This window comes from Erinaceus europaeus, chromosome X (assembly GCF_950295315.1).
Source record: "Erinaceus europaeus chromosome X, mEriEur2.1, whole genome shotgun sequence".
Classification (NCBI taxonomy): Eukaryota; Metazoa; Chordata; class Mammalia; order Eulipotyphla; family Erinaceidae; genus Erinaceus; species Erinaceus europaeus.
The window spans coordinates 95891583-95918914 of record NC_080185.1 but is presented as its reverse complement, the minus strand read 5'-3'; the positions used below and the strand labels follow the sequence as shown (position 1 = coordinate 95918914).

Below are 27332 nucleotides of genomic sequence, written 5' to 3'. Positions count from 1 at the left end.
CTCTACAGGTGGGGAGCCAGGGACTCGAACTGGTATCCTTACTCTGGTCCTTGCGCTTTGCACCATATGCGCTTAACCCACTGCACTACTGCACAGCCCTGAAGCCCCCCGCAACTTTCTTTAGTCATGAAAAACATCTTTTTTTTTTTTTAATTCTCTCCTATACTTGCTTACTCAAAAAATTAAACACTTGGACCGGCGTAAGGATCCCGATTCGAGCCCCCGGCTCCCCACCTGCAGGGGAGTCGCTTCACAGGCGGTGAAGCAGGTCTGCAGGTGTCTATCTTTCTCTCCCCCTCTCTGTCTTCCCCTCCTCTCTCCATTTCTTTCTGTCCTGTCTAGCAAAGATGACAGCAACAACAATAACTACAACAACAATAAAAACAAGGGCAACAAAAAGGAAATAAATATATATTAAAAAAGATTAAACACTTTTAGTTCAGGCTTAGCCTGTATGATAGTAAGCATGAAGAAACCTCTGGGCTGGTATACACAGAAAAATGGTTGATGACACACTATACTTGGCTTAGGGAAAGCATCAGAGCTCTACTTGGGAAGTTATTCTTTTTAATGTAATGTTTAAAAACCTTTACCATAGAGTCTTCAACAAAGAAAGACAAGCCCCCCCCCCACATCTGGGTGTGTGAGAACAACAGAAAGACAGAAGAGAGGGAAAGCAAATGTATGTGAATAGTGAACAAACCACAGGGTCTGTGAGAAAGCAAGCGGGCCTCTACAGAAACCAACCTATATAACTTGTTTTTAGTAAGAACTTTCATTTGGTTCAACTGGAGATTGATGACAAAAGATCTGAAGAAGGAAGTAACAGTTCAAACATGGTTCTTTTAATTAAATATTTATTTATTTATTTATTTATTTGGTTATGCCTCCAGGGTTATTGTTGGGGGCTCGTTGCCTGCATTACGAATCCACTGCTCCTGGAGGCTATTTTTTCCCCTTTTGTTACCCTTGTTGTTTATTGTTGTTGTTATTGTTATTATTGCTGTCGTTGTTGGATAGGATAGAAAGAAATCAAGAGAGGAGGGAAGACAGATGGGGGAGAGAAAGATAGATGCCTGCAGACCTGTGTCACTGTCTGTAAAGCGACTCCCCTGCAGGTGGGGAGCTGGGGGCTCGAACCAAAATCCTTACTCCAGTCCTTGCTTCATGCCTCGCCCACCCATGAACCCCCAAACATGGTTCTAGGGTGAAGCATAATAAATGAATAAACCTAGAAAAGCAGGACAAAAATAATAAACAAAACCCAAAATATTTGCCTAAGGAAAACTTCATAAACACAGGAGCAAATAGTAGGTGCTCTTATGTAAGGCTTCTCTTGTGCTTCTGAGATTCATCTATTTTATTGTGATCAGTACATACTTTGTTTTACCGGTAAGTTTTCCATTGTATAATTACACCACAGTTTGTTCTCCTGTTAATGAACATTTGGGCTATTTCTAGTTTGGGGATACTATAAATTATAGTTGCTGTGAACTATATTAAGGATAACACTTTAACAACAGATAACAAGTTGATTTAAAGGCAAAAATGTGACACAAGATTTTGTTTTTATTTTATCTGTGGATACAATGTTATTCAAACACGTGAAATGCTGGAGCACAATCTGTAGAGAACACCGCAGTATTCTTTCAACAGCAATTCTCTGCTCTTTATAATTTACCATGGCTACCATGAGTTACTTATTTTTACACAATATGTAGCAAGATAGAGAGATTAGAATGAAAAGGAGAAAACAAATGTGGAAAAAGTCTCACATAGGGGGAAATCTGAATGAAGGGTATCTGAATTTCTTGGGGGCTAATTTTGTAGCTTTTCTGTAAATCCCAGAATTAGTTTTAAGAAAAGAGCACCCTCCCTATTAAATGAAATTTCCTTGAAGCTATGATTTAAATTTGTTATACAATGAGGTTAATTTGTTTTAATTCCGTTGTGGTTTAATTAGTGGTTTTTTAAAAAATATATATTTTAAAATATTTATTTATTTATTTATTCCCTTTTGTTGTTCTTGTTTTAACTGAAACATTTACATAAAATCAAGGTCCAACATGTAAAAAATAATAGCATTCAGAGACGTTTAGCTTTTTAAAATTATTATTATAAAGACAGAGAAAGAGAGAGAGAGAGAGAGAAATGAATGAATGAAAGAGAGACCAGACCATAGGACCAAAGCTTCCTTTAATGTGGAATGGACTGGGCTCAAACTTGGGCTGTGCACAAGGCAAAGCAGTACTTTACCCAAGTGAGCCATTTCACTATTCCTTCTCACTCCCAATCTGTCCTTCCTGGTTTTTAAAATTTATTTATTTATTTTTTTAAGGAGACATTAACAAAATCATAGGATGGGGGGGGTACAACTCCACACAATTCCCACCACCCAATATCTATATCCCATCCCCTCCCCAATAGCTTTCCCATTCTCTATCCCTCTGGGAGCATGGACCCAGGGTCGTTGTGGGTTGCAGAAGTCCTTCCTGTTTGGTAGCTATTTATATTGCGTTAGGTTTGCCCTTCCATTGTTTTTTTTTTTTTTTTTTTTGCAAGGAAGAAACACATATATATATAATTAGAAATATCATATAACAATGTATGTAAGGATGACTCCATAGTAGTCTGTAAACTTTCAGGGAGGTTTGATTTTTTTTTCTTTGCTTTTTTAAGAGAGACATCTGTTTGCTGAGGTGAAAGATACCACGGGGAATAGAAATAGGTCCAACCACTGTGGAGAGCAGTCTGGAGAACCCTCAGAAGGCTAGAAGTGGACCTACCCTATGACCCGGCAATTCCTCTCCTAGGCATATATCCTAAGGAACCAAATATACCCATCCAAAAAGATATGTGTATACTTATGTTCATAGCAGCACAATCTGTAATAGCCAAAACCTGGAAGCAACCCAGGTGTCTAGCAACAGATGAGTGGCTGAGTAAGTTGTGGTCTATATACACAATGTACTACTCAGCTATTAAAAACGGTGACTTCACCTTCTTCATCCTATTTTGGATGGAGCTTGAAGGAATCATGTTAAGTGAGATAAGTCAGAAACAAAAGGATGAATATGGAATGGCCTCACTTATAGACAGAAGTTGAAAAACAAGATCAGAAGAGAAAACACTAAGCAGAACTTGGACTGGAGTTGGTGTACTGCACCAAAGTAAAAGACTCTGGGGTGGGGGTTGGGGGGTGGCTCAGGTCCTGGAACAGGATGGCAGAGGAGGACCTAATGGGGGTTGAATTGTTATGTGAAAAACTGGGAAATGTTATGCATGTACAAACTATTGTGTTTTGCCAGCAATTGTAAACCATTAATCCCCCAATAAAGAGATTATAAAAAGATCCCACAGGAGTCAAACACACACACACACACACACACACACACACACACACACACACACCATCCAAAAGCCTAGGGGAGAGCTGGGATAGAATGTTATGTGTAAGAATGTTATGTGAATAAGGTAGGGTCAAGGGAGCAGCAGCAGACACCAGCAGATGTGAGTATTGAATGATGAGGAAGTAGTTCTGGAGTGCTTCTGTTTTCTTTTTACTTTGAAATAAAAAGTGATCATTAGGTGGTTGAGGCAAGAAAAGCAGGTTGCTGGCAACCTGAGAAGAATGGGGGGGCATTTTCCAAGAATAGGAGAATGAGTTGAGTAAGGCAATGATTGTCAATCTTTAGCATCAAAAATCAGATTTGTTGGGCTCCACCTCTCGAGTTTCTGGTTCCTAAGCTCTAGGGTAAGATCAAAAGCATGCTATTTCAACTAGTTCCTGAGTGCTGTTGATGCTACAATCTTTACAAACCACTAGACTCAAGAACTATAGCTGGACTATTGGCAGTACAGGGACCCACTTGAGGTTAGCGGTCATGAATTTGAAAAGCAAGAGCACTCAGCACACGACTGTGTGTATACTCAGCAGTACTCATCACTGGGATAGGCCATCAGTTGAATTTAACCAGGGCTAGGTGAGACTTGGATAAGAAGAGAATGGTGACGTCACCAAACACGCAAATCTATTTATTTCTTCGTCATTTTTATTTTTAATGCTTTTATTTATATTTACTTATTTATTCCCTTTTGTTGCCCTTGTTGTTTTATTGTTGTCATCATTTTTGGATATGACAGAGAGAAATGGAGAGAGGAGGGGAAGACAGAGAGGGGGAGAGAAAGACAGACACCTGCAGACCTGCTTCACTGCCTGTGAAGCGACTCCCCTGCAGGTGGGGAGCTGGGGGCTTGAACTGGGATCCTTATGCTGGTCCTTGTGGCGCTTAACCCCTTGCGCTACTGCCTGACTCCCTCTTCGTCATTTTTATTTATCTACTTTTAAGCTTATATAAATTAAGAACTTGGGCAGGGGTAGATAGCATAATGGTTCTGCAAAAGAGACTCTTATGCCTGAGGTTTTGAGGTTCCAGGTTCAATCCCCACACCACCACAAGCCAGAGCTGAGCAGTGCTCTGGTAAAGAAAAAAAAAGTATTAAAAACTTAGGACACTAGAAAGAGAAGAGAGAGGAAGGGTGAGGAGAAGAGGGTAGAGAGAAATAAATTCAAATGTAGAGACAAAAGCAAGTCTGGAATGAACAGGAAAAAGTTCACATAAAGGGAAACTAGAAAAACATATTCAAATATGGTCATAATAGGGTCACCTGAGAACTAAAGGTTCACTAAATTAGTATTTTTCACTAAATTAGTATTTAGTGAAAAGATGACTTCAGTGTGGAAAGACAAAAATATATAAAGAAAAAAAAAGAATAGGATTTAAGAAACAGGAGGCAAATTAGTAAGCATTTATTAAGACAGTAAGACAGACACACACACACACACACACACACACACACACACACACACACACACACACACACACACACACACAGCTATGGACCAGCAAGATAGTTCACTTGGGAAGGTACCTGCTTTAACTTGCTATGACCAAGGTTAGAACCCAGCCCCCATTGTCCTAGGGAACTTCAGTACTGTGGTGCCTTTCTTTCTCCCTCTGTCTCTAGTTCTCCCTTTCTATCTGAAAAAAGTAGGCCTGGAGTGGTGAAGTTCCAAAACCAAAACCAAAAATGCCATGACAAGACCTTGAAAAAAATATTTGCACAACTATGTTAGTTGCAGCACTATTCACAATCGCCAACAGCTGGAAAGCAACCCAAATGTCCAGGGACAGACACATGAATAAAGAAAAGATTTTATATATATATATATATATATTACACATGTGAATGTTATACAGTCTAATAAGAAGGAAATCTTGTTACATGCTACACCATGGATGAACCTTGAGGATAGTTCCCTAAATGAAATAAACTAGTCATAACAGGACAAACTTTTCACAGTCCTACTCAAATGAATTGTCTCAAGTAGTCAAAAATCGCAGAAAGTAGTACGGTGGTTGCCAAAGGCTGGGAGGGAGGATTGATATTTAGTGAGTATATTTCAGTTTTGCAAGAAAAAGTTCTAGAGATTGGTTGCACACTGATATAAAATAATTAACACTATTTACATATCATTAAGATGTTAAACTTAGGGCTGGGAGGACAGTACAATGATTCTGCAAAAAAAAAAAGACCTTTCATGCCTGAGACTCTGAGATCCAGGGTTCAATCCCCAGCCCCACCATAAATCAGAGCTGAGCATCTCTCACTCTCATTAAAATATTAAAATAAATGGCAAATTAAATATTTCATTTTTTAAAAACACACACACACACACAAACTTCTTGCCAGATTCATCACATTAGAACAATAAACCATCATTTCCCTTAGAGGAAGTAAGAAGTACAAATTATTTTTTGAAAATACTTGTCACGTGTCACATTTATAACATACTAAAAACTTTATAATGTTCAAAGAATATGATGTTCAGAAAATTCAATGAGTTAAACATTATTTAATGAAGAGTGAATAAAACTAAAGGGTAATAATTTTGGGGATGGTAAAAACTCTTCATTTCAAATGGCAAAAAAAAAAAAAAGGGAAATGACATGAAACTGCAGGACCAGCAGTTGCATAGATGGACAGATAGTGGTTAAAGGCTGGCCTAGGATCTGATCCAACAGGGCAGGATTCTTTAATTTTCTTTCTAACAGGGGGCATATTTTAATCTACTTAGAAAAGTTTATCCTAGTGATTAAAATGGGGAGGACAGCAGCATAAATTGCATCTCATCCTAAAATTTGAAGACTCTGTAGAAATGAAATCTAAAGTCTTAAAGCAATACAAGAAAATAAACTAAAATAATGTGTGGATTAAATCAAACTTAAAAAGTATGAAAGAATAAGATAGTTAACCAATAATGTCAGTATGAGTCAATACTGGAATGTCGTTTTGCAGGAATAATTAAGTTTTTTTCCCCTCTCTCCAGGGTTAGTGCTGGGGTTCAGTGATGGCACTACGAATCCACTGCTTCTGGATTTAAAAAATAGGATAGGACAGAAAGAAACTGAGAGGAGAAGATACAGAGGGCGAAAGATAGACACCTGCAGTCCTGCTTCACCGCTTGTGAAGCAACCCCCTCTCCATGTACGTGGGGAACCAGCAATAGTTAAGTTTTTGAAAGGAATAAAAAGTTGCACAAATTCAATGCCTGTGATGTCAAAGTTCATTTGGTGCATCACTTTTTAAAAGAGAAAAATGCATCTCTCCGCTTAGAATTTTAAAAACAGCTTTATTTTGAGGAAGAGATAAAGAAAAAGATTCCATAATTGTCATGGTAGATGTTATTCATAAAAAAGGGACATAATCTTCTAAAGTTGTATTGATTGGGCCTAAAGATAAAGCTGTTGCAGAGAGGGACTTTTTTTTTTCGAATTTTCACAAGGAACCTGAAGGTTGTCATGTTAAAAAAAAAAAAAAAGGGAAAAGAAAAAACACAACCTATTATCATATGCACACATTAAAAAAAAATAAGCACAAGAGCACCCTAAACCAATTGCACCACCACCGGATGAAGGAGCCCAGCTGACACACCAAGAAGAGGTCTGTGTCTAGGGAAGTTTGGGGTTGATCTTTTACTTCAAGAGAATCTGCACTGTGAGTATGCCTTGGTTTCACCTACAGACGTGATCCTTTATTACAATTAAAATGCAATTTCTCTGAGTAGTAAAAGTGACCCTTTATTTTAATTGAAATGGGAGTATCTGACTATTAAAAGTGAAACCTGTTTCATGGTGACTGCGTACTCTCTGCTTTTAGAACTCTGAGAAAAGTGCTTGAATAGTTGCTATCTCTACTCTGCGTTGACTTAAAATGAGACTGTGTGTTCTTATTTCCTTGAAGTATTTTAAGACACTTAAGGTATTTAACCTCATACTATCGATATGGTCACAGTATTTATATAGTGTCTTGTAAACTGTATATTGCCATAAAGACTTATAGCTCTACCTGAATCCACTAAAGGCCATTTTCATATGCAAAGAATATTATTTCATATTACAAATGATCTATATGAATTAAGTTGTGCTGCTTCTCTATTTCCAATAACATTTACATTTTAAGTTTCATTTTTCACCAGTTATATCAGAGAAAAAAGGGAAAATATATTTTAGCTGCTTCAAAACAAATATTTAAAAAGATGTATTTTGTAAAGAAACTTAAATGCTACAATTTACAAAGTAACAGGCTTTTGTACTTATCACTCTTTATACAGCCATTAATGCAATACAAGAAGTATGGCTTGAAAGATTCGGTCACCAGCAAGTCAAACTACAGACAGCGAAAGGTTGGTCTGTTTACCAAATAGGTATGTATTTGGACATAGAAAGGTGATGTTTTCACAAATATATCCAGACTGCATTAAAACGGTTTCTGCTCCTGGGGCCACAGTGGGGTTTCATGGGTCCTGCTCTCCAGTACAGAAGCTCCTACATGAGCCAGCTGAGAAGTGCTGGTGGGGCAGGGAGGTGGTAGTGTGGGTAAAACACAGCACTGACACAGGGTGGCAAACTAGGATTTTCCAAGGAACAACATATATATATATATATATATATATATATATATATATATATATATATATATCCATAAAACCACTGCAACTATTTCAATATAGCATATAAGTCGCAAATTACATTCCTTGGGAAGTTTTGTCCATTATGTGAGCACAGTGGCTTGTTTTGTACTTTACCAGTCATTCTTGCAAACCAGATGAGTAGTTTTTAAAATTTTTAGTCACTGGCCTTAGGAACAGTGAACAGCTGGTACATTCTAAAGGAGGCAAAAGTCAGGCATTGCACTGAAAGCAGAACCTAATCTGTTAATTTTTTATCAAATGACTGGATACCAGTCATTTAATACATGATGCTAAATGATGATTACTATTATTGTTTAAACAAATGCACCCCTTTTGCTTTATTTTCTTTAAGCTTCAAGATAAAGCAAGACCAGAAAAGTTTGTGGTTGATCTTGTCCAAATATTATTTATTAGCTTCATTTACAGATTAACTGAGGCAAATGGTTTCAGGATATATGCTCTGTGCTAACAGTTTTCTAGAAACTTCTTGGTCAAGGTTACCTGAAGTTAAGTTTGAAAAGACAATTTTCAAAGGGGGATGCATTGGTTATTCTGGTGATTCTGTACACTCTGTAGTTATTTACTAGACTTTACTTGTAGCAAATAAAAGAGAATTGCCTTTGCCAAAGAAGTAAAGCTAAGTAGTATAATTTCTTCTTAAAATTTCTAGTGTAGATAATGTTAAAGGAGTCACTTCAAAACATAGCTCACAGAACTCATGCTATTGCACTGATCAACATATTTAAGTAGGAATGAGGTTTGCTGAAAGGATCATAGACTCTAAAATAGGTCAACAGATTTGTGTCCCAATTTTGGTATGGACATTTACAAGCTATGTGGCCATGGGTGAAGATATATATATATATATATATAGCTATATCTATCTATCTATCTATCTATCTATCTATCTATCTATCTATCTATATATATAGCTATATCTATATATATCTTGATTATTCATCATCTTTTGTAATACCTCCCTCACTTAGTTATTGTAAGGATTATGAAAATGAGATAGTGTAACTGTGCTCAGCACAGTGCCTAATGCAGACAAAGCTGAGTAAATATTAACGCGTAGGTACCTTAAGGTTCAAGGGTTTAAGGGTACAGTTCTGAATCCCTCGAGGAGCTTTTAGAGGACACTATTGCCTGGAGCCTATTTCAGATTGCTAAAATCAAACATCTGGGGAATGAAGCCAGACACTGGCATCTTTACAAAATACTCAAGGGGATTTTCACACACAGTCAGTATTGAGAGTCACTGAGAATCTCTTTTACAAAGTTCTTAACTGGTGGTTGTCTAGAAAATCTCTGGTGGTAAGAAGACCCTTAGTGCCTCCCAAGATAGTTTCATTCTAAAAAAGCATTTCCTTAAAAGGAGGTTGTATATGTCTCTGCAATCTCTATTCATTGGTCCTTGTTCTGTTTTCTGAAGACATATATCACACTAAGAATTTTTTTTCCCTCTAACGGCCTTGCAAAGTATTCTGATCTCCAGGGCAAGCAGCTGTTTGCTTTGACTTTGCTCCTATGACATGGTTTGGACTCTTCTCATTTCCTCTGCGACTTTTTCTTTTCTTTCTTTTTAAAAATATTTATTTATTTATTTATTTATTTATTTATTTATTTATTTATTATTCCCTTTTGTTGCCCTTGTTGTAGTTATTATTGTTGTTGTTATTGATGTCGTCAGTGTTGGATAGGACAGAGAGAAATGGCGGGGGGGGGAGATAGAGAGAGGGAGAGAATGACAGACACCTGCAGACCTGCTTTATCGCTTGTGGAGCGACTCCCCTGCAGGTGGGGAGCCAGGGGCTTGAACCGGGATCCTTGCGCCAGTCCTTGCGCTTTGTGCCATGTGTGTTTAACCCGCTGCACTACTGCCAGATTCCCCCATCTGTGACTTTTTCTAAGTGTACTGCTAGAATGAAACACTGTATTCCAGGTAAGATCCTATTAGTTTATAGTAGAGCCCGATCAGTAGGAATAATCTTCATTGCAGACACTCTATATTTAGTTTCTGTTGCAAGGCCCATCGTGCTACTGACAATTGAAGTCAGTTGCAATTGCCTTTCTGTTAGCATAGCTAAAGCCTTTCCTGAACTTGAGTATCTCCACATATAAAAACGTTACATACTTTTCTACTAAATTACCTCTTTCATTCAATCAGACTTACTGTGCTATTTCTATATTCGCCACAGGGGCAAACAAAAACAAGGCTACTAGGTTCCTAACCCTAACAGGGTCTGAAATATGGAATGGGAGGAAGAAAAGGGGGGGGGGCAGTCATTTCAGTTATCTATGGAAAGATCACTTCAGCTCTCAACATCACTTCACTTTGTTATCAGTGGAGATGCAGTGTTTCCACCGGAGTCCCTCTGTGAGTTCCCTTCAGAAGCACAAAAACAGATTGCTCCACAGGCACGCTTTCCCTCTCCCTGGTTATCCACACTGCTTTATCAGCTTCACTTTTGGCAGCTTGCCATTCTTTTTAGATTGTTCTTTCTTTTTAGACCTTCAGATCACCAGGAACATGCCTATACATTTCTACAAGCTTTGTGAAATCTGTCTTCCTGCAATTGAGACACCGGACAGACTAGACTGTCTTCCTGCCTCCCTCCCACTGTTCTGAACTCTGGAGACAGGCTCCAACCAGGGATTACATAACTTCCTCTTCAGCAGTCAGTTCCTGTTCTCTTGACTACATTTTCCACCTTCACAAAAGCTTCAACTGGAATTTTTACCTTCTACTTAGATTCTTTCTTTCTGACCAACCTATAGGTCGAGATTTATATTCTTCCGAACACTTTTCTCCTTGTATAATGTCAAAGATAGGAAATGTTATTGCAATTAAAATTCATATTACCCTATAATCTTCAGAGTTTGAATGTGCATTACCACAAACAAACAAACAAACAAACTTATAGGGATTCTGTTTTCTTGACCTTTTCCAAGTAGCACTTAGTCAGATGTGATATAGTTGCTAAAACTGACTTAATAAAAATCAATTTTATCAAAAGTTAGCTTTCACTGAACATGAGCTATGTTGCAGGGGGTTTCTGCAAGCAGTTCTCATACCTACAAGTCAGAAGCTTAGAAATGAACAAGTAACTTGTTCAAGGTCAGAGGTCTGATTTTTGATAATCTCATCCTGAATATCTTTATATTATACTTGCTATGCGACTGCTCTGGAGAAACAGGAAAGGAATTTGATGAGACTTCTGAAATCCTCTCATGTTTTCTAGCTCTTTACAATGGCTCTTCAGACTGAGCTCTTGATAGCAGTCATTGCCCGAGAGGGCCAGTAATAACAAGTGGCATTACCAATACTGAGTAAAAAACAAGTGGATGTCACAGTATCATTTAGAAAGTTCTAGTAGTAGCCTTAAGTTGCCCAGCTTAGGACATATTTAAGCTATAGTCAGGGACTTAGAAAAAAAACTTGGATTGCATATCCTTTTTTTAAAAAAAAAATTATTGTCTTTGTTTATTGGATAGAGACAGAAATTGAGAGGGAAGGGGTTGCTAGAGAGGGACAGAGACAGAGAGACACCTGCAGCCCTGCTTCACCACTTGTGAAGCTTTCCCCTTGCAGGTGGGGACTGGGGGCTCGAACCTGGGTCCTTGTGCATTGTAACATGTGTGCCACCACCTGGCTCCCGGATTGCATATCCTATTGAGATTTCCCATCTACATTATTAACTCTATGTTTCCAGGTCAGGAGTAGCTAACTGGCAGCTGTCAATCTCTGACTTGATTTTATTTCTTTAAATTTTATTAGTTTTAATATTGATTTACAAAACTACAGGATAATGGGTATAATTCACACTGTTCCCACCACCAGAGTTCTGGATCCCCACTCCCTCCACTGGAAGATATAGCAGTTCTCCTAAAGTTGCAGATATGAGTTACCTATTATTTCTACAGCTGTCTATATTTGTATATATATATATATATATATATATATATATATATATATATATATATTGCTCTTTTTTTCTATGGTCCCATCTTCTCTCCTTTCCAAGACACACCTATACCTACTACTACTTCCTAATGTCCCTTCCTTTTTCTTCTCTCTCTGGGTCCTGATGGAATTGGAATTCAGAGCTCTCTGGTCATTTTCACCTTATATTTCTCCTCTGCTGGGAATATGGATAAAAATTATTTATAGGGTGCAGTAGGTGGAAGGTCTGGCTTCTGTAATTGCTTCTCTGCTGGACATGGACACTGGCAGGTCGATTCACACCCCCAGCCTATTTCCATCTTTCCCTAGTGGGGGTAAGGACTCTGGAGAGGTGAGGCTCCGAGACACGCTGGTGAGGCTGTCTGCTCAGGGACGCATCTAATTTGGCCTTACTTGGGTACTTTGCTCTCCTGTTCAGTATGACAAGTCTGCTTAATGAAGCAGGCGTTGTGCTCTTGGTAGTGGTATGCCAACTGTACGCCACTGTACTCAAATGAGTTATATACCCCCTCCAGACAAAACTGGGTTTAACTTTTTGTTAAAAACAAAAGAAATTTAGAAGCCTTTGCCCTACTTCCACTTTCACCTGAGAAATTGCCAGTTTTACTTGCTACCTGCCATGTGACAATATGTGTCAGACCAAGTGAGTAGCACATATGAAGGAGAGTCAAGGCAGGAAAGTGGACAATGGACATACCTTTAGAGAAACTGATGCTCATCACTGAAAAATAGGTGTTGCTAGTGTTCATATACATTTCCATAACAACCTCCATAAAGAGAGATGACTTTACAGCTCAATTGATTATTTTATTTTTCTCAGTTTCTTATTTTATAGCAATACACAAAACAAACCTTATACTTATACCAGAGCTATAAGAAAGGTTAGGACATTTCATAAACTTCAACGATCATTTTGTGATACCATAACGTTCCTGCATATATAGTATGGATAGTCAAAGAGTCCACAGTAGGATAAAAGTCAACTTTCTAACAATGTCTAATCAGTTGTTAGTTGTACTATGAGTTAAAATGACTGTTATTAAAATAGCTAATGACTCAGCCCTTGGCATTCTGTTGCAGGAAAAACTGGAAGGCATAAAAGTGACAAAGAATATGCCATTTGACACCTTCAGCTTTTGATCTGTATAGAAGACAATGACAAGCCACGCTGTCACAGCGATGACTGCTTCAGAATGCTCTTCCAAAGGAACGCCCCTCCTTACTAGCCACAGCAACCAGAGAGCGCATGACCTCGCGGGAACATCCAATTTCACTAACTGTACCATGGACGAAAAATTGCTTTCTGGTGTGTTAACAACCTTCTACTCTGTTATTTTCATCATGGGACTAGTTGGGAACATAATTGCCCTCTACGTATTTCTGGGTATCCACCGCAAAAGAAATTCCATTCAGATTTACCTACTTAACGTAGCTATTGCTGACCTCTTACTTATCTTCTGCCTTCCTTTCCGAATAATGTATCACATTAATCAAAACAAGTGGACGTTAGGTGTGGTTCTTTGCAAGGTGGTAGGGACGCTCTTTTATATGAACATGTACATTAGCATTATTTTACTTGGATTTATCAGTTTGGATCGCTACATAAAAATTAATCGGTCTATACACCAACGGAAGGCAATAACAACCAGACAGAGCATTTATATTTGTTGTACAGTATGGACAGTTGCTTTTGTTGGATTTTTAACCATGATTACTTTAACAATTAAGAAAGGAGACCTTAATTCCACACTGTGTTTTCACTACAGAGATAAACTTCAGGAAATGGGAGAGGCAATTTTTAACTTCATTCTCGTCGTGATGTTCTGGCTAATTTTCCTCCTAATAATCCTTTCGTATATTAAGATAGGCAAGAATTTATTGAGAATTTCTAAAAGGAGGTCAAAGTTTCCAAATTCTGCTAAATATGCTACTACGGCCCGGAATTCCTTTATTGTACTCATCATTTTCACTATATGTTTTGTTCCGTATCATGTCTTTCGATTTGCCTATATTTCTTCACAACTAAAAGTGTCATCTTGTTATTGGAGAGAAGTTGCTCACAAAACCAATGAGATTATGTTGGTTCTGTCATCTTTCAATAGCTGCTTAGATCCCGTCATGTATTTTCTGATGTCCAGTAATATCCGCAAAATAATGTGCCAGCTTCTTTCTAGACGGTTTCAAGGGGAAGCAAGCAGGAGTGAAAGCACTTCTGAATTTAAGCCAGGGTACTCTTTACATGATACATCCGCCTCAACTAAACATCAGCTTACTTAGTAATGTACTTGAAGTAAATGCATTGAAGAGAATAATAAAGAAATAACGCTTTTAACTCCTTGAAGAACTACAAAATTATGAAAGGATCCTCTAGCTGTGGACAAAGTTCAGACATACTCAGAGCTCTTTTTAGCTCTGTAGTGTTCCATTAGCTTAATTGTAAAATACTTCAATAGAAAGAAAAACCTTACACATCACTAGATTTAAAATCTATATGTAAAAAAATTTGTTCAGATATTACTGTCACTCTAAAACTCTTAACACAGTTTATACGGTTTAGTGAAGTTTGTGACTTTAACAACGGGATAATTAAAGAAAATGTCATAGTTTCTCAAGACATTCAAGTAGGTATTAAAAACCAAGCACCTAGTACTAATTTAAAGTGTCTTTAAAAGTAAGTTAAATGATTTGAGGACTGACATTTAAAATGTTACAAAATATATGTATATTGTTATTTTAAAAGTTTATATGATTTGCCACTGAAATTCATTTATGCCTAAACCTTTTGATAACAGATGAAATGACAATTAATAAAATTCTAATGAAAGTATAATTACCCATGATCACTGCTTAGGTTAAAGTGGAAAGTATTTAATGATTTTTTCTTTTTATCATTTCATTGGGGGGGTTAATAGTTTATTGCATAGCTGTTGACACGGGTACAATTTTAAATATTGCATAGTAAAGCAAAACACAGATGAGCTGAAAATTCAGTAGCCTAGAAAAAAGACTTAAACCGCACCTTAACAGAGATTAATAGGAGCTGGGAAGAGGCATACTGGGTTGAGCACACACTTTACAATGTATAATGATCCAGTTTCAAGCCCATAGTCCTCACCTGCATGGGGACACTCCATAAGTGGTGAAACAGGGCTGCAGGTATCTCTCTTTCTCTCTCTCTCTCTCCTCCCCTCTAAGTCTCACTCCCCCCTCAATTCCTATGATTCTAGCAAATAAATAAATATTTAAAATAGATTTTTAGACAATTCAGCCAGCCTGGATCACACAACGAGTGTAATTGAAGACATGCATACTCTATGATAGAGCAAGTACACTACTAAGTATACACCCTACAGAATCACCCAGACACTCATATAAGAAAACATACATGCCCAAACTTGGAAGCAACCCAGATGCCCAATGACAGATGAGTGGCTAAGGAAGTTGTGGTACAATATACACAATGGAGTACTAGGCCACTGTTAAGAATGATGGGGTCATCATCTTTGCAATAATGTGGTCAAAACATGAAGGCATCATGTTGAGTGAGACAAGCCAGAAAAACAAATACCAATACCAAATGACCTCACTTATAGGTGGAACTTAAGAAGAAAGAATAGTAAGAGGAAAAACACATGGTGAAACTTGGATTGGGTATGGGCATATTGTACGAAAGCAGAGGACTCTGGGGAAGGAAGGAAAGGGACAGGATGAAGGGATACTGGGGTCCCTGTGTGTCTTGTAGACACCAACCAAGGGGAGATGAGAGGTTATGCCCATGTGTAAACCATTAACCCCTCCTCCCAATAAAATAAAAAAGGAAATATGCATGATGCTGCTCAGTGAACCATTGCTCATAATATCAAACTAGTAGAAATAACTCAAGTAACTATGCATCACAAAGATGAAGTACAGTGTATTGCACCAAAGTAAAGGACTCTGGGGTAGGGGGAGTGTTCAGGTCCTGGAACCTGATGGCGAAGGAGGACCTAGGTGGGGGGTTAGAGTGTTATGTGGAAAACTGAGAAATGTCATACACGTACAACTACTGTATTTCACTGTCGACTGAAAATCATTAATCCCCCCAATGCAGAAAAATAAATAAATAAAAAGGAAACAATCTGGAAAAAAAAAGAAAGGTGAAGTAATACATTGTGAGATGTTTACAAAGTAGAGAAACCAACAGCATTTCAATGAAATTAATTAAACTTGAATGAACAGATATGGAGAATTCTCAAACAAGAAACCCATTTTGAGTAAAAAATGAATAAATAAATAAAACTGTATGTCCCAGGAGGTGGCACAGGGATGAAGATATTGAACTTGAAAGCATGAAGTCCCAAGTTTGGTCCACAGCACTGAATGTGCTCGGGTTCTTTCTCTCCTCTAACATTAATAAAGAAGTGTAAAGACTCTGTATCCGTGTGACAACTGTTATGCAAATCATTATTTCCTAATAAAGCGATTTGGAACTCCCTCCAAATTCTGTAAGGGTATTTACTAGGTGAAATAATTTCTGTAAAATATCAAAAACACATAATATTTCCCCCAGTAGCACTTTATTGAAGAAATGTTGATTTACAAGATTTTTAGTGTTACATTCCCACATTTCCCTAAGATACATATCAAGTACATTTTTACTCTCAAACTATCATTTTACTCTAACATAGGAATTTAAGCCTCCAACCTCCACTTAAGTGTGCCCTCCCTGTCCTCTGCCTAGTTCCTAAATCTGCTCTGATAGACTACAGCCTATTGAGGATTCAACCTTTATTGTCCTTGGAAAAAACACATGATCTTTATGGGTCTATAAACATGAAATAATATATAACACAATCATAGTAATGTCTATAGCACAAACATCAATGTAAAGTTGATGGATATATCTGGACATATTTGATGCATATGTGGCAGAATGCTGGTGTCTGCTAAACTTGTGTGGTATTACATGGGTGTTGGCTATATTATTTTGGCATATTTCTTAGTGTTCGAAGTATTTCATATTAGGGATAAGAGGGTAGCTCACCCAGAAGAGCATATTACTATGTGTGGTGGTTCAGCTTTGAGTCCTGGAACCAAGTGAGAATTTCATGACACCAGGGGAAGCTCCAGAAATGAATGGTGGGATGGTGCTGTGATCTCTCTTTCTCTCTCTCTCTCTCTGTGTGTGTGTGTGTGTGTGTGTGTGTGTGTGTGTGTGTGTCTCTAAGGATAAAGGAACAAACAGAAAAATAGTCCCTGGGAGTTGTGGAATTGTACATGCAATATTTCACAACATTAAAGAAGGCCTACAGATTAGAACATAAAGGGAACATTCTGAAACTTTTATGTAGATTAAGAAATAACTGAATGGTAAACCTGAAGCTTGGTGTGTAGCCTGGCACATTGGAGAGACCAATATATATTTGTTGACTAACTGAATGAATGGCTGAATAAGACAAGGGGGGGTATGGATATATATTTAAAAGAGAAAGAATTCAAAGTGTGGGTGAATTTCTTTTTCTCCCCTCATCAATTTATTTAGATATAGCTGTAAAGAACATCATACAGTTACAATCAAGTGGTGCACTATTCATTCTCAAAGTTTAGTTAGCATTTACTTGTTTTTTGGTCACACCCCAAATTAGAATGCTGTTTACTGAGTATGTAGTACCTTTTAATGAACAACTCTCAGTATCCATTCATAAATTTCTGTCACAGAGTTATGAGACATTTTTTTTAATGTGACAACTGGCAGGAAAAATCAGTATTAAAGGACATGGAGAATTTTGTTAGGGTGAATTTATTTTAATAAGATTAAGCATATACAGAGTAAGTGCTCAATTAGGCATACTTCAATAATGCACATACTTGAATGACTAAGATAGGTTAGGGCAGAATAAGAATTTGAGATTCAAAATGGAAATTAGCAGAAATATTACAGGCTCACAGAATAAAAATTTATATTACTTACTTTCCTCTACCTGAGTTTCAGCATTTCTGTTTTATGATATGAAAATACTGATTTTACCTCATCTTCTCAAAAGAAATTTATGTTATTGGCAAACAATATACACAACTTTATATGTCTCTACTGTAAGCTTACTAGTTTGAATCACTGAATTACTATTAGTTTTATGGATCATTAAAAGAAACAAATATGCTCACAGTTCTACGAAATATTTCATTACAGTAAATGTGATGAACCCTATAAAGCCCTGCACAATGGCTTTCATAAAAAAATAAAAATATGGGAGTCAGGCAGTAGGTTAAGCGCAGGTGGTCAGGCAGCAGGTTAAGCGCAGGTGGCACAAAGCGCAAGGACCCGTGTAAGGATCCTGGTTCGAGCCCCTAGCTCCCCACCTGCAGGGGAGTTGCTTCACAAGTAGTGAAACAGGTCTGCAGGTGTCTATCTTTCTCTCCCCTCGTTTGTCTTCCCCTCCTCTCTCCATTTCTCTCTGTCCTATCCAACAACGACGACATCAATAACAACAACAATAATACAACAAAGGCAACAAAAGGGAATGAATAAAATATTAAAAAAATAAAAATATGTGGGGGAGATAGCTTAATGGTTATGCAAAGAAACTCTCATGCCTGGGGCTTCGAAATCCCAGGTTCAGACCCCGCCCCACCATTAAGCCAGAGCTGAGTAGTGGCTCTCGTAAAATAATAATAATAAAAAAATAAAAAATTAACATTAAGTTGGTCCTTGCTATAATATTATTCCTGGTCAATTTTTTTTATAAAAGTCATCTAGATTATAATCTCAGTAGATTTTGTTCATGGATAGATATGTTTCACTGATAAAAATATAACATCTGAAAATGTCTTTAATTTTTTTTTTGAAAAAAGCATGTTAGTGACTTACAAATTTAAGGCATATCTCTATCTCTCTATCTATTTATCTGTATCTTTTATTCTTTACTAGAATTTGTATATGCAAACAGAAAGCATTGTTCCTACCTCCCCAACCCAAGGCTTAATTCTAGAAGTATAGGGGAAAGAAACTCAGAAGTACAAACATATCCTCCTCTTGTAAAATAAATTCAGAACATGTTTTACAATGATACCTAACATATATACAACCAATGAGGGGAAAAATTAACTGCCTAGTCATTAGAGTGATATCTGAGTGCTAGTTATTGCTATTGGTTTTGGAGAGCTAGTCTGTGGAGAGCTGAGTTCGATGGTGGCTGAATATCTAAGATCAGGTCAATAGAAATTATTATTATTTAAAGAAGGTTTTTTCAACTTTTTTTTTTACTAACAGATATTTTAGTGCAGCAGATATAAAAGTAGAAATAATATAATAACAACTCTTTAAAACAAAACTTCAGGACCGAGTGGTGGCACATCTGGTTGAGTGCACTTATGACCATGCTTGGGACCTGGGGTTTGAACCCCTGCTCCTCACCTGCAGGGAGGACACTTCACAAGTGGTGAAGCAGGCCTGCAGGCGTTTCTCTTTCTCTCTCCCTCCCTCTCCCCTCCCAATTTCTCTCTTTCCTATCAAAAAACAAAAACAAAACAAAACAAACAAACAAAAAAACAAGCAAAGGCTTCCGGGAGGAGTGGTAGAATTGTTGTGCTGGTTCGAGCTCCCAGCAATAACCTTGATGGCAATAAAAAGATAAAGCACAATCTTAGTGAGTTATTAAAAAAAGCACAAAGAAAAGTCTTCTCAACAGGCAACCTAAACTTGGGAAAAACATGTTAAGGGGCTATTTGTTTATTTATGTTTTGGTTGTTACTGGAGCCCTGCACATGCATGATGCCACTGGTCCCAGGTTGATTTTTTTCATACTCTTAAAAAAATTCAGATAGGAAGATATATATATATATATATATATATATATATATATATATATATATATATATATATATATGCCAGCTGGTGGCACACCTGGTTAAGCATACACGTTACAGTGCACAAGGACCCAGGTTCAAGCCCCTGGTCCCCACCTGCAGGGGAAAGCTTCACGGGTGTTGAAGCAGGGCTGCAGGTATCTCCCTCTCTATCTCTACCCAATAATAAATAAATTATATTTTAAAAAAGACATATATATATATATATATATGTATATATATGGGGGGGAGATATCACAATATCATACTGTGTCTGGAGCTTCCCCTGCTGGTTTAGTGTTTCCTGTGTGGCGCCAGGGTCTGAACACTGGAGTTTGCATATGGTTTGAAATGTTAACTACCGGGAGTCAGGCGGTAGCACAGCGGGTTAAGTGCACATGGCGCAAAGCACAAGGACATGGTTTGAGCCCTGGCTCCCCACCTACAGGGGAGTCGCTTCACAAGCGGTGAAGCAGGTCTGCAGGTGTCTATCTTTCTCTCCCCCTCTCTGTCTTCCCCTACTCTCTCCATTTCTTTCTGTCCTATCTAACAACAATGACATCAATAGCAACAACAACAATAACTACAATAAAACAAGGGCAACAAAAGGGAATAAATAAATAAATAAATGTAAAAAAAAGGGGAGTTGGGTGGTAGCACAGCGGGTTAAGTGCATGCGGCACAAAGCACAAGGACCCGTGTAAGGATCCTGGTTCAAGCCCCCAGCTCCCCATCTGCATGAGAGTCGCTTCACAGGTGGTGAAGCAGGTCTGCAGGTGTCTATCTTTCTTTCCCCCCCTCCATTTCTCTCTGTCCTATCCAACAATGACGACATCAATATCAACAACAATAATAACAACAACAAGAAAATAACAAGAGCAACAAAAAAGGGAATAAATAAATATTAAAAAAAAAGAAATGTTAGCTACCAGTTGAGTTATCTCCCAGCACCACCAACCCCACCCCTTAATTATTTTTTAGGCTACTGAAATACGAATGGAAGCGTAGATATTTAAATGTATTCTTAACCTTCAATAAGGAATACTATGGAGCAGATGCAAAGACAAACTTGTCAATGGAACAGAATTCATCTCATGTAAGAAGAGATATATGACAAATTAATGGTTCTCAAAAGGGTGGGAAAGACTCTCCTAGCCAATATGATACAGTATCTAGTAAAGTAAGGATGTCCAGTAAAGTCAGAGTTGTTATTAATGAAAGGAGACATAAAAAGCAGTGTGAAGGAATAACTAATAAACTGTGAACAGGAATTTCCTATTACTAAAGTAATATGGCTGAACTTGGGGAAAAAAAAAACATTAACAAAAAATAAAAGGAAAAGCCCAAAGTGGGAAAAATATTCACAATAAATGTGACAATCAGCAGAGAGCCTTTCCCAGCAGGCACCAAGAGACACTGTACTTCCAACTCTGACACCATCTCCCCAGACAGTACTTCTGGCCCACCTGCACGTAGCTTTCGGGCTCAGGCAAGAATTAGCAGAGTCGTGGGCCGCTTAGAATACACCCAAAATAGATTTACTAGCTTTTTCCAAAACAGAGACCCCCCTCAAATCTTATATGCTATATTCTTGCCTTTAGATTCCTGATTATTAAACAATTTGTTCTACTTTATATTTTAATGCTTTGTCAGCCACCAAGTTTCAGATGCTACCATGATGCCAACCTGATTTCCCTGGGCAGACAACCTCACCAATGTACCCTGGAACCCCACCTATCCAGACCCCTGTCCCACTAGGGAAAGACAGAGACAGGCTGGGAGTATGGATTGACCTGCCAACATCCATGTCCAGCAGAGAAGCAATTACAGAAGCCAGACCTTCCACCTTCTGCACCCCATAATGATCCTGGTTCCATGCTCCCTGAGGGACAAAGAGTAGGAAAGCTTTCAATGGAGGAGATGGGATACTGAACTCTGGTGGTGGGAACTGTGTGGAATTGTACCCCTTTTATCCTATGGTCATCTCGATCACTATTAAATAAAAACATTAAAACAAAAAAAAAGAAACATGCATTTTTGATCAGAAGAAAGTATTAAAAACTCAGATTATGATCTGAATTATGTCAATGCAAATGAGACAGAAACTAAGGTGTGATGTCCATGTTGGATGGTGCACTCTCTTTTCTACATAGCTACATGGCTCAGTTGAGAACACACATCTATAAGTGGTAGCGGAAGCACCTACAGTTAGTTCAGTTTAGTTTTCAGACAAAGATGTGATGGCTGGTTGCATGGTGGGACAATGGGCTCAGAGTTCAAAAGAAGGTGCTAACTTGTCTTCAAACAACTATTTTGCATCTTAGTTTCCCCCTTCAAGTTCACATACAAGAGCAAAGGAAGTAAAATATTTCTGTGCCCTTTACTGTGTCAGTTATTTGATGTATAGAATCGCTTAACTGTCACTGTCATTGTGAGGGTGAGTACTGACTGTATTTTACACGAGGGGTTGAAAGTTGACGCATTTATAGATCATAGACAACATCTCTGCTAAGGGGATATTTTTTATTTTTGTTTTATTTACACTCAAGCACACTGGTAACCACCGGGATGTCTTCTGTAAAAAAAAAGGGGGGGGCAGGTAGTGGTTCACCTGGTTGAGTGCACATGTTACAATGAACAGACTCAGGTTCAAGCCCCCAGTCCCCACCTGCAGGGGGAAAGCTTTACAAGCGGTGAGACAGTGCTGCAGATGCCATTCTCTCTCTCTCTCCCCCTTCCCTCTCAACTCTGTCTCTATCCAAATTAAATGAATAAGTAATTTTCCAAAGGAAAGAAAATAATGACTACTTTTCAAGTCCTTGTGCATTTGTACACTGTGGAAGCTCTCATGGAAACAGATGATAACCTAGTACAGAAGAAACATGATGAATAGGATAATGAAAGGTGGAGTCAAATTAGAGCATCTCATCCATATTATTTCTGTTTGTGGCCCAGGACATCTATAAAGAAGTATCCTAACATGACTTCGAAAAAAGGCTTCTTAATTATGTTGTTAATTAATACAGGTGCTGGTGATGCACAGAAACTTTTTTTTTTTTTTCTTTGCTGAAGCTATTTTGGAGTAATGCTGGGTTTTTAAGTCCACATAGAAACTTTGTGAAGCCATAAAACATTTCAAATATACAAAAATGGAAACATTCACTATAACAAGCAGGTAAGTTTCCATTACCCAAACTGAACAGATATTAAAGTTTTGATACAATTTACTTGAAAGTTCTCTTGTATTCAGACACAATCCAAAAAGGTAGATATATTGGCTTCCCATATGCAGGTAGCCTCTCTCTTGCTTTAATATATAGAATTCTGATGTATATTTTATAATTCATAAGAGACATGTATTTAAAGCAATATACAATTTTTGTTTAAAAATTTAAGTAGCTGGGAGTCGGGCAGTAGTGCAGCAGGTTAAGCGCATGTGGCACAAAGCACAAGAACCAGTGTAAGGATCCCGGTTCCCCACCTGTAGGGCAGTCACTTCACAAATGGTGAAGCAGGTCTGCAGATGTCTATCTTTCATCTCCCCTCTCTGTGTTCCCCTCCTCTCTCTATTTCTCTCTGTCCTATCTAATAACAACGGCATCAATAACAACAATAATAACTACAACAACAATAAAAAACACAAGGGCAACAAAAAGGAATATAAATAAATATAAAAAAATCTAAGTAGCTAGTATCTTACTATGATGTCCTTTGGTAACTTTTTGCACTGAAACTATGTTTATTCCCGTTGGTACATACAGGTTTCATTCACTCATTTTCATGGATGCTTTAGTGTTTTACTGTGTGAATATACAACAGTTCAACTATAGGCCATCAGGTGGTTTCCACTTTTTTAATATTAGGAAGCACAGTCTGGTCTCACATGCCCTGTGCACATGGGTGGAATTTCTCTATGACTGACACCCAGAAGTAGAAATGTTTGATTGTGTGAGGGCACGCACATTTTCAGCTTGTGTGAGTTTTGACAGATCACTCTCACAAGTGATATTACAAATTTACACATGTATCCCACAAGTAAGATATGAGTTTCTGTTTACTCACATCACCACCAACACTCAGATTTTATCAGAATTAACAGCTTTTGTCAATCTGGTAGTTGTGAAATGGCATCTACCACTGCTCTGATTGCAAGTGAAATTGAGGTGTTTTCTCTCTCTCTCTCTCTCTCTCTCTCTCGGGCATTCAGTTTCCTTCTTGGGTTAATACTTACACCACTGTCTTTCTTTTTTCTTGATAACTCATTTAACTTTTAAATTGCTGAAGTAGCTCTTTATATATATTCTTGATAATGACTATTTACTGAATGGTAAATGATATTGGAACAGGACTTGTCTTTTACTTTGCTTATGATTGATTTTGCCAAATAGCATAAGCAAAGTAAAAAGCATTACCTAATTAATAAGCTTAGACACACCTTGGCTCTTTGATATTTATTCCCTCAAGGACCAAATCACCAACTTTGTAGATAAAATTATCTTACAATTAGCATTTTAACCATAAGGTATACACAGGCGTTCAAATGAAGTTTCACCTAAAAACACGGAGATAAAAATGATTTTGAAATTGGACATGCTTACTACAATAGTCAAACATCTGAGTGCAGACATATAAAAACCACTGAAAAAAAGATATAAAGTCTACTAGATCTGTTAAATTTATTAACACACCTAAAGGAAGGATAGATCATTCACTAATGGGTAAAGAAAAATTAGAGAGGGTTGGGGGGAAGAAGTGTTGGGGGGCGTGGACAACAGTGAAGACAGTATATTGGCCACCCAAACATAGTCCAATGGAACAGTCTTAACCAATAGACTGGGGGGTGTTATCAATTCATTGGGAAGGCCATGACAAGGATTATTATATTGGGGATTCAGTAGTTATTCTTAATCCAACATCATCATCATCGCATATCATCATCAATGGAGAGGCAGCACAGCAGAAAGATTAAAAGGGTGGTTATTGTGGCCAGGCTGAGTTCAACAGCCTGGCTCTATCGCTTACTATATAACCATTAACAACTTTTCTTTGTGCTACTAAATAAACAAGAATGATAATAGCATTTACAGTGTTGTTATAAGGGCTAAATGAGTACATAAAAATATTCCTGACAAGTAGTAAACAGTCAGCATGTTATGTAACTACTCATATGTCAAGGGAGAGGAAGGAGGAAATGGATAAAATGGAATAAGTCAGAGGCTCAAGGTAAACGTCAATACTAGGACTACTGGCAATGGAAGCTGACCTGAATCAAATGAGGTGAGAGGAAGTAACTAAGAAATGGTAATATAACTAGGTTTCAGCACTGTCCGGGCCAGGAGTGGTAACTGATGTGGTATGTTTCGTGCTGGTCAGAACCAAACTCTGACCAGAAGCAAGTGGAAGAGGAGAGTGAGGGCACCCTGCAGAATGTTAGTAAAGGTGACAGGATGGGATTTGGGACTGTTTAGCCTTAAAGCAGATGACAAAAGGAAAGCCATTACAACAGAGATGTATGTAGGGGGAAAAAAAAAAAAGAAAAAGAAAAAGCAAGCAACAGAATGTGCAGGAAAAGAACCAGTGATTGGGGAGGGGGCCCACAATTATGTTTCGCCAGACTTTAAGAGGGGCTTGTCTAATAATTACAGCTTTGAAATGGAATAGAAAGCTAGAGAGTTTTTTTTTTTTTTTTTTGCTAACAGAACTGTTTCAACAGAGTAATGGATTCTCAGCAAGCTGAAAATGTAGCAAAGCATTTCAAACATTTAATAAAGTTTAGATTAAAGATCATTCTTGAATGGAAATCTTGGGGCTTCAAAATGTTCGATGTCTTAATAATGAGTGGCTACCAGGGGCCACCTGGCCCTTGGGGCTACTCAGATGTACGCAGGCGTTGCTGGTTACAGTCAATGACCCTGAACGGTGTTGATTCCCTGAATCTTTTTTGGTCGTCAGTTTGTCCTGTGCACTTTGCTCAGCATACAGTAGGCATTCACTACTAGGGGATTATTTAAGCGCTTTAGCTTCCTACAGTTCTTGTCTCTTTCACGTCCAATTACCTAAGCAAGATTTTCTAGTACCTCCAATGTCCCTCCGCTTCTTTTCCTTCCTTTGCTAATAAGCAGTATACCTTCCTTTCTCTTAATTCTGTTTTGCTGGGTTTTCAACTTTCTCTTTTAAATACGTTCTTCACAATTCGGTGCCCTTTTCTCTCGTGTTCCTTGATCTGCCAGAAGCAGAACTGCTTTATATCTTTGTGGAAATTCAGTCTGTACTCAGAAGAGAAACACTTGTTTCCTCTCTATTATTGAAAAACAACTTTCAGCTGGTTGCAAAGGGAACTGATGAGGTTTGCATGCATGTTCATATTCAGTTCCCCTTTGTGGCCAGTGAGGCTTGAACAACACTGGAACACATGGGTCAGCTCTTGTGGGGACTGATTACAGAGTTCCAAATATATGTGGCAAGCCGCGAATGGAGTCAGCTAAGTAAATGTAAATGTGAGCTTTGAGCTTTAATAGTGCTTAGGATCTTGCAAACAACTGAAAATTGAGTAATGAGTATAACCCAGCATGGCTTGGGGCGGGGGCAGCTATCAAAGGGATATGCTGGACTAGTCATCTTTCTAAGATTCTGATATTGGAGATGTAATGGATTAATCTAGCTCTCAGGATCAAACTAGGAGAAACAGAACATAGTTATGTACAAAAGACTCTCATGCCTAAGGTTCCTATGTCCCAGGTTCAATCCCCAGCACCACTGTAAGCCAGAACTAAGCAGTGCTCTGGTAGAAGTAAATACATAAGTAAGTAAATAAATGAAATAGAAAAGGAAGAGGTTGTTTACAGAGGATAAAAAGCATCAAGGAAAACGCATGGGATCACAGTACTTCAAGTGAACTTTTTTTCCTTTTCCTCGAGGGTTATCGCTAAGGCTTGGTGCATGCACTATGAATCCACTGCTCCTGGAGGCCATCTTTCCCCCCCCCATTGTTATTGTTGTTGTTGCTAGACAGGACAGAGAGAAATTGAGAAAGGAGGGGAAGACAGAGAGGGGGAGTGAAAGACATCTGCAGACCTGCTTCACTCTGTCAAGTGACGCCCCCTTTGGGTGGAGAGTCAGGAGCTTGAACCGGGATCCTTGCGCGGGTCCTTGTGTTTTATATTACGTGTGCTTAACCTGGTGCTCTACCCACCTAGATGAACTTTTGATTATAAGAAATAGTGAAAGTAAAATGAAAGCTTCAAGACTAAGCTGGGATACAGTGCGATATCCCCTTGCGAAGTCAAATTTCCAAGAAACAATGAACTCTGGGGTGTACATATTATGTTACTCAGCAACTGTAATATAGCTATACACATCTCTTTAGGACATTACAATTACAAGAATATTGAAAGTATGGACCATTAAAATCCTCTGCAACTCTTCCCATTCTGAGGTGAAGCCTTTTGCCTATAACCCACATCTGGGCAGGCATTATGATTTGTGTTTGACCAAGAAAAGGTGACT

The 27332-nt window shown here is 38.1% G+C and overlaps 2 protein-coding genes across 14 annotated transcripts in view; one reads left to right on the top strand and one right to left on the bottom strand.

Moving 5' to 3' along the window:
- The window catches only part of CASK (calcium/calmodulin dependent serine protein kinase), a 392391-nt gene that overhangs the window by 134302 nt on the left and 230757 nt on the right, over positions 1–27332 (bottom strand). The gene's annotated exons all lie outside the window — the stretch shown is intronic.
- Positions 6953–14842, top strand: GPR34 (G protein-coupled receptor 34). 2 transcript variants are annotated; one of them, XM_060182546.1, is made up of 3 exons: positions 6953–7059; positions 7676–7747; positions 13083–14842. In XM_060182546.1, exon 3 carries the CDS (start codon positions 13158–13160, stop codon positions 14277–14279), a length of 1122 nt encoding a protein of 373 aa, XP_060038529.1. In that variant the 5' UTR covers positions 6953–7059; positions 7676–7747; positions 13083–13157; the 3' UTR covers positions 14280–14842. The 2 variants fall into 2 exon arrangements, with proteins under 2 accessions (XP_060038529.1, XP_007521177.2); XM_007521115.3 differs by having other exon boundaries at positions 7676–7768.

Bases quoted from the DNA above. Each gene is read 5' to 3' on its own strand.
- GPR34 (XM_060182546.1), top strand. From the start codon at position 13,158: ATGACAAGCCACGCTGTCACAGCGATGACTGCTTCAGAATGCTCTTCC.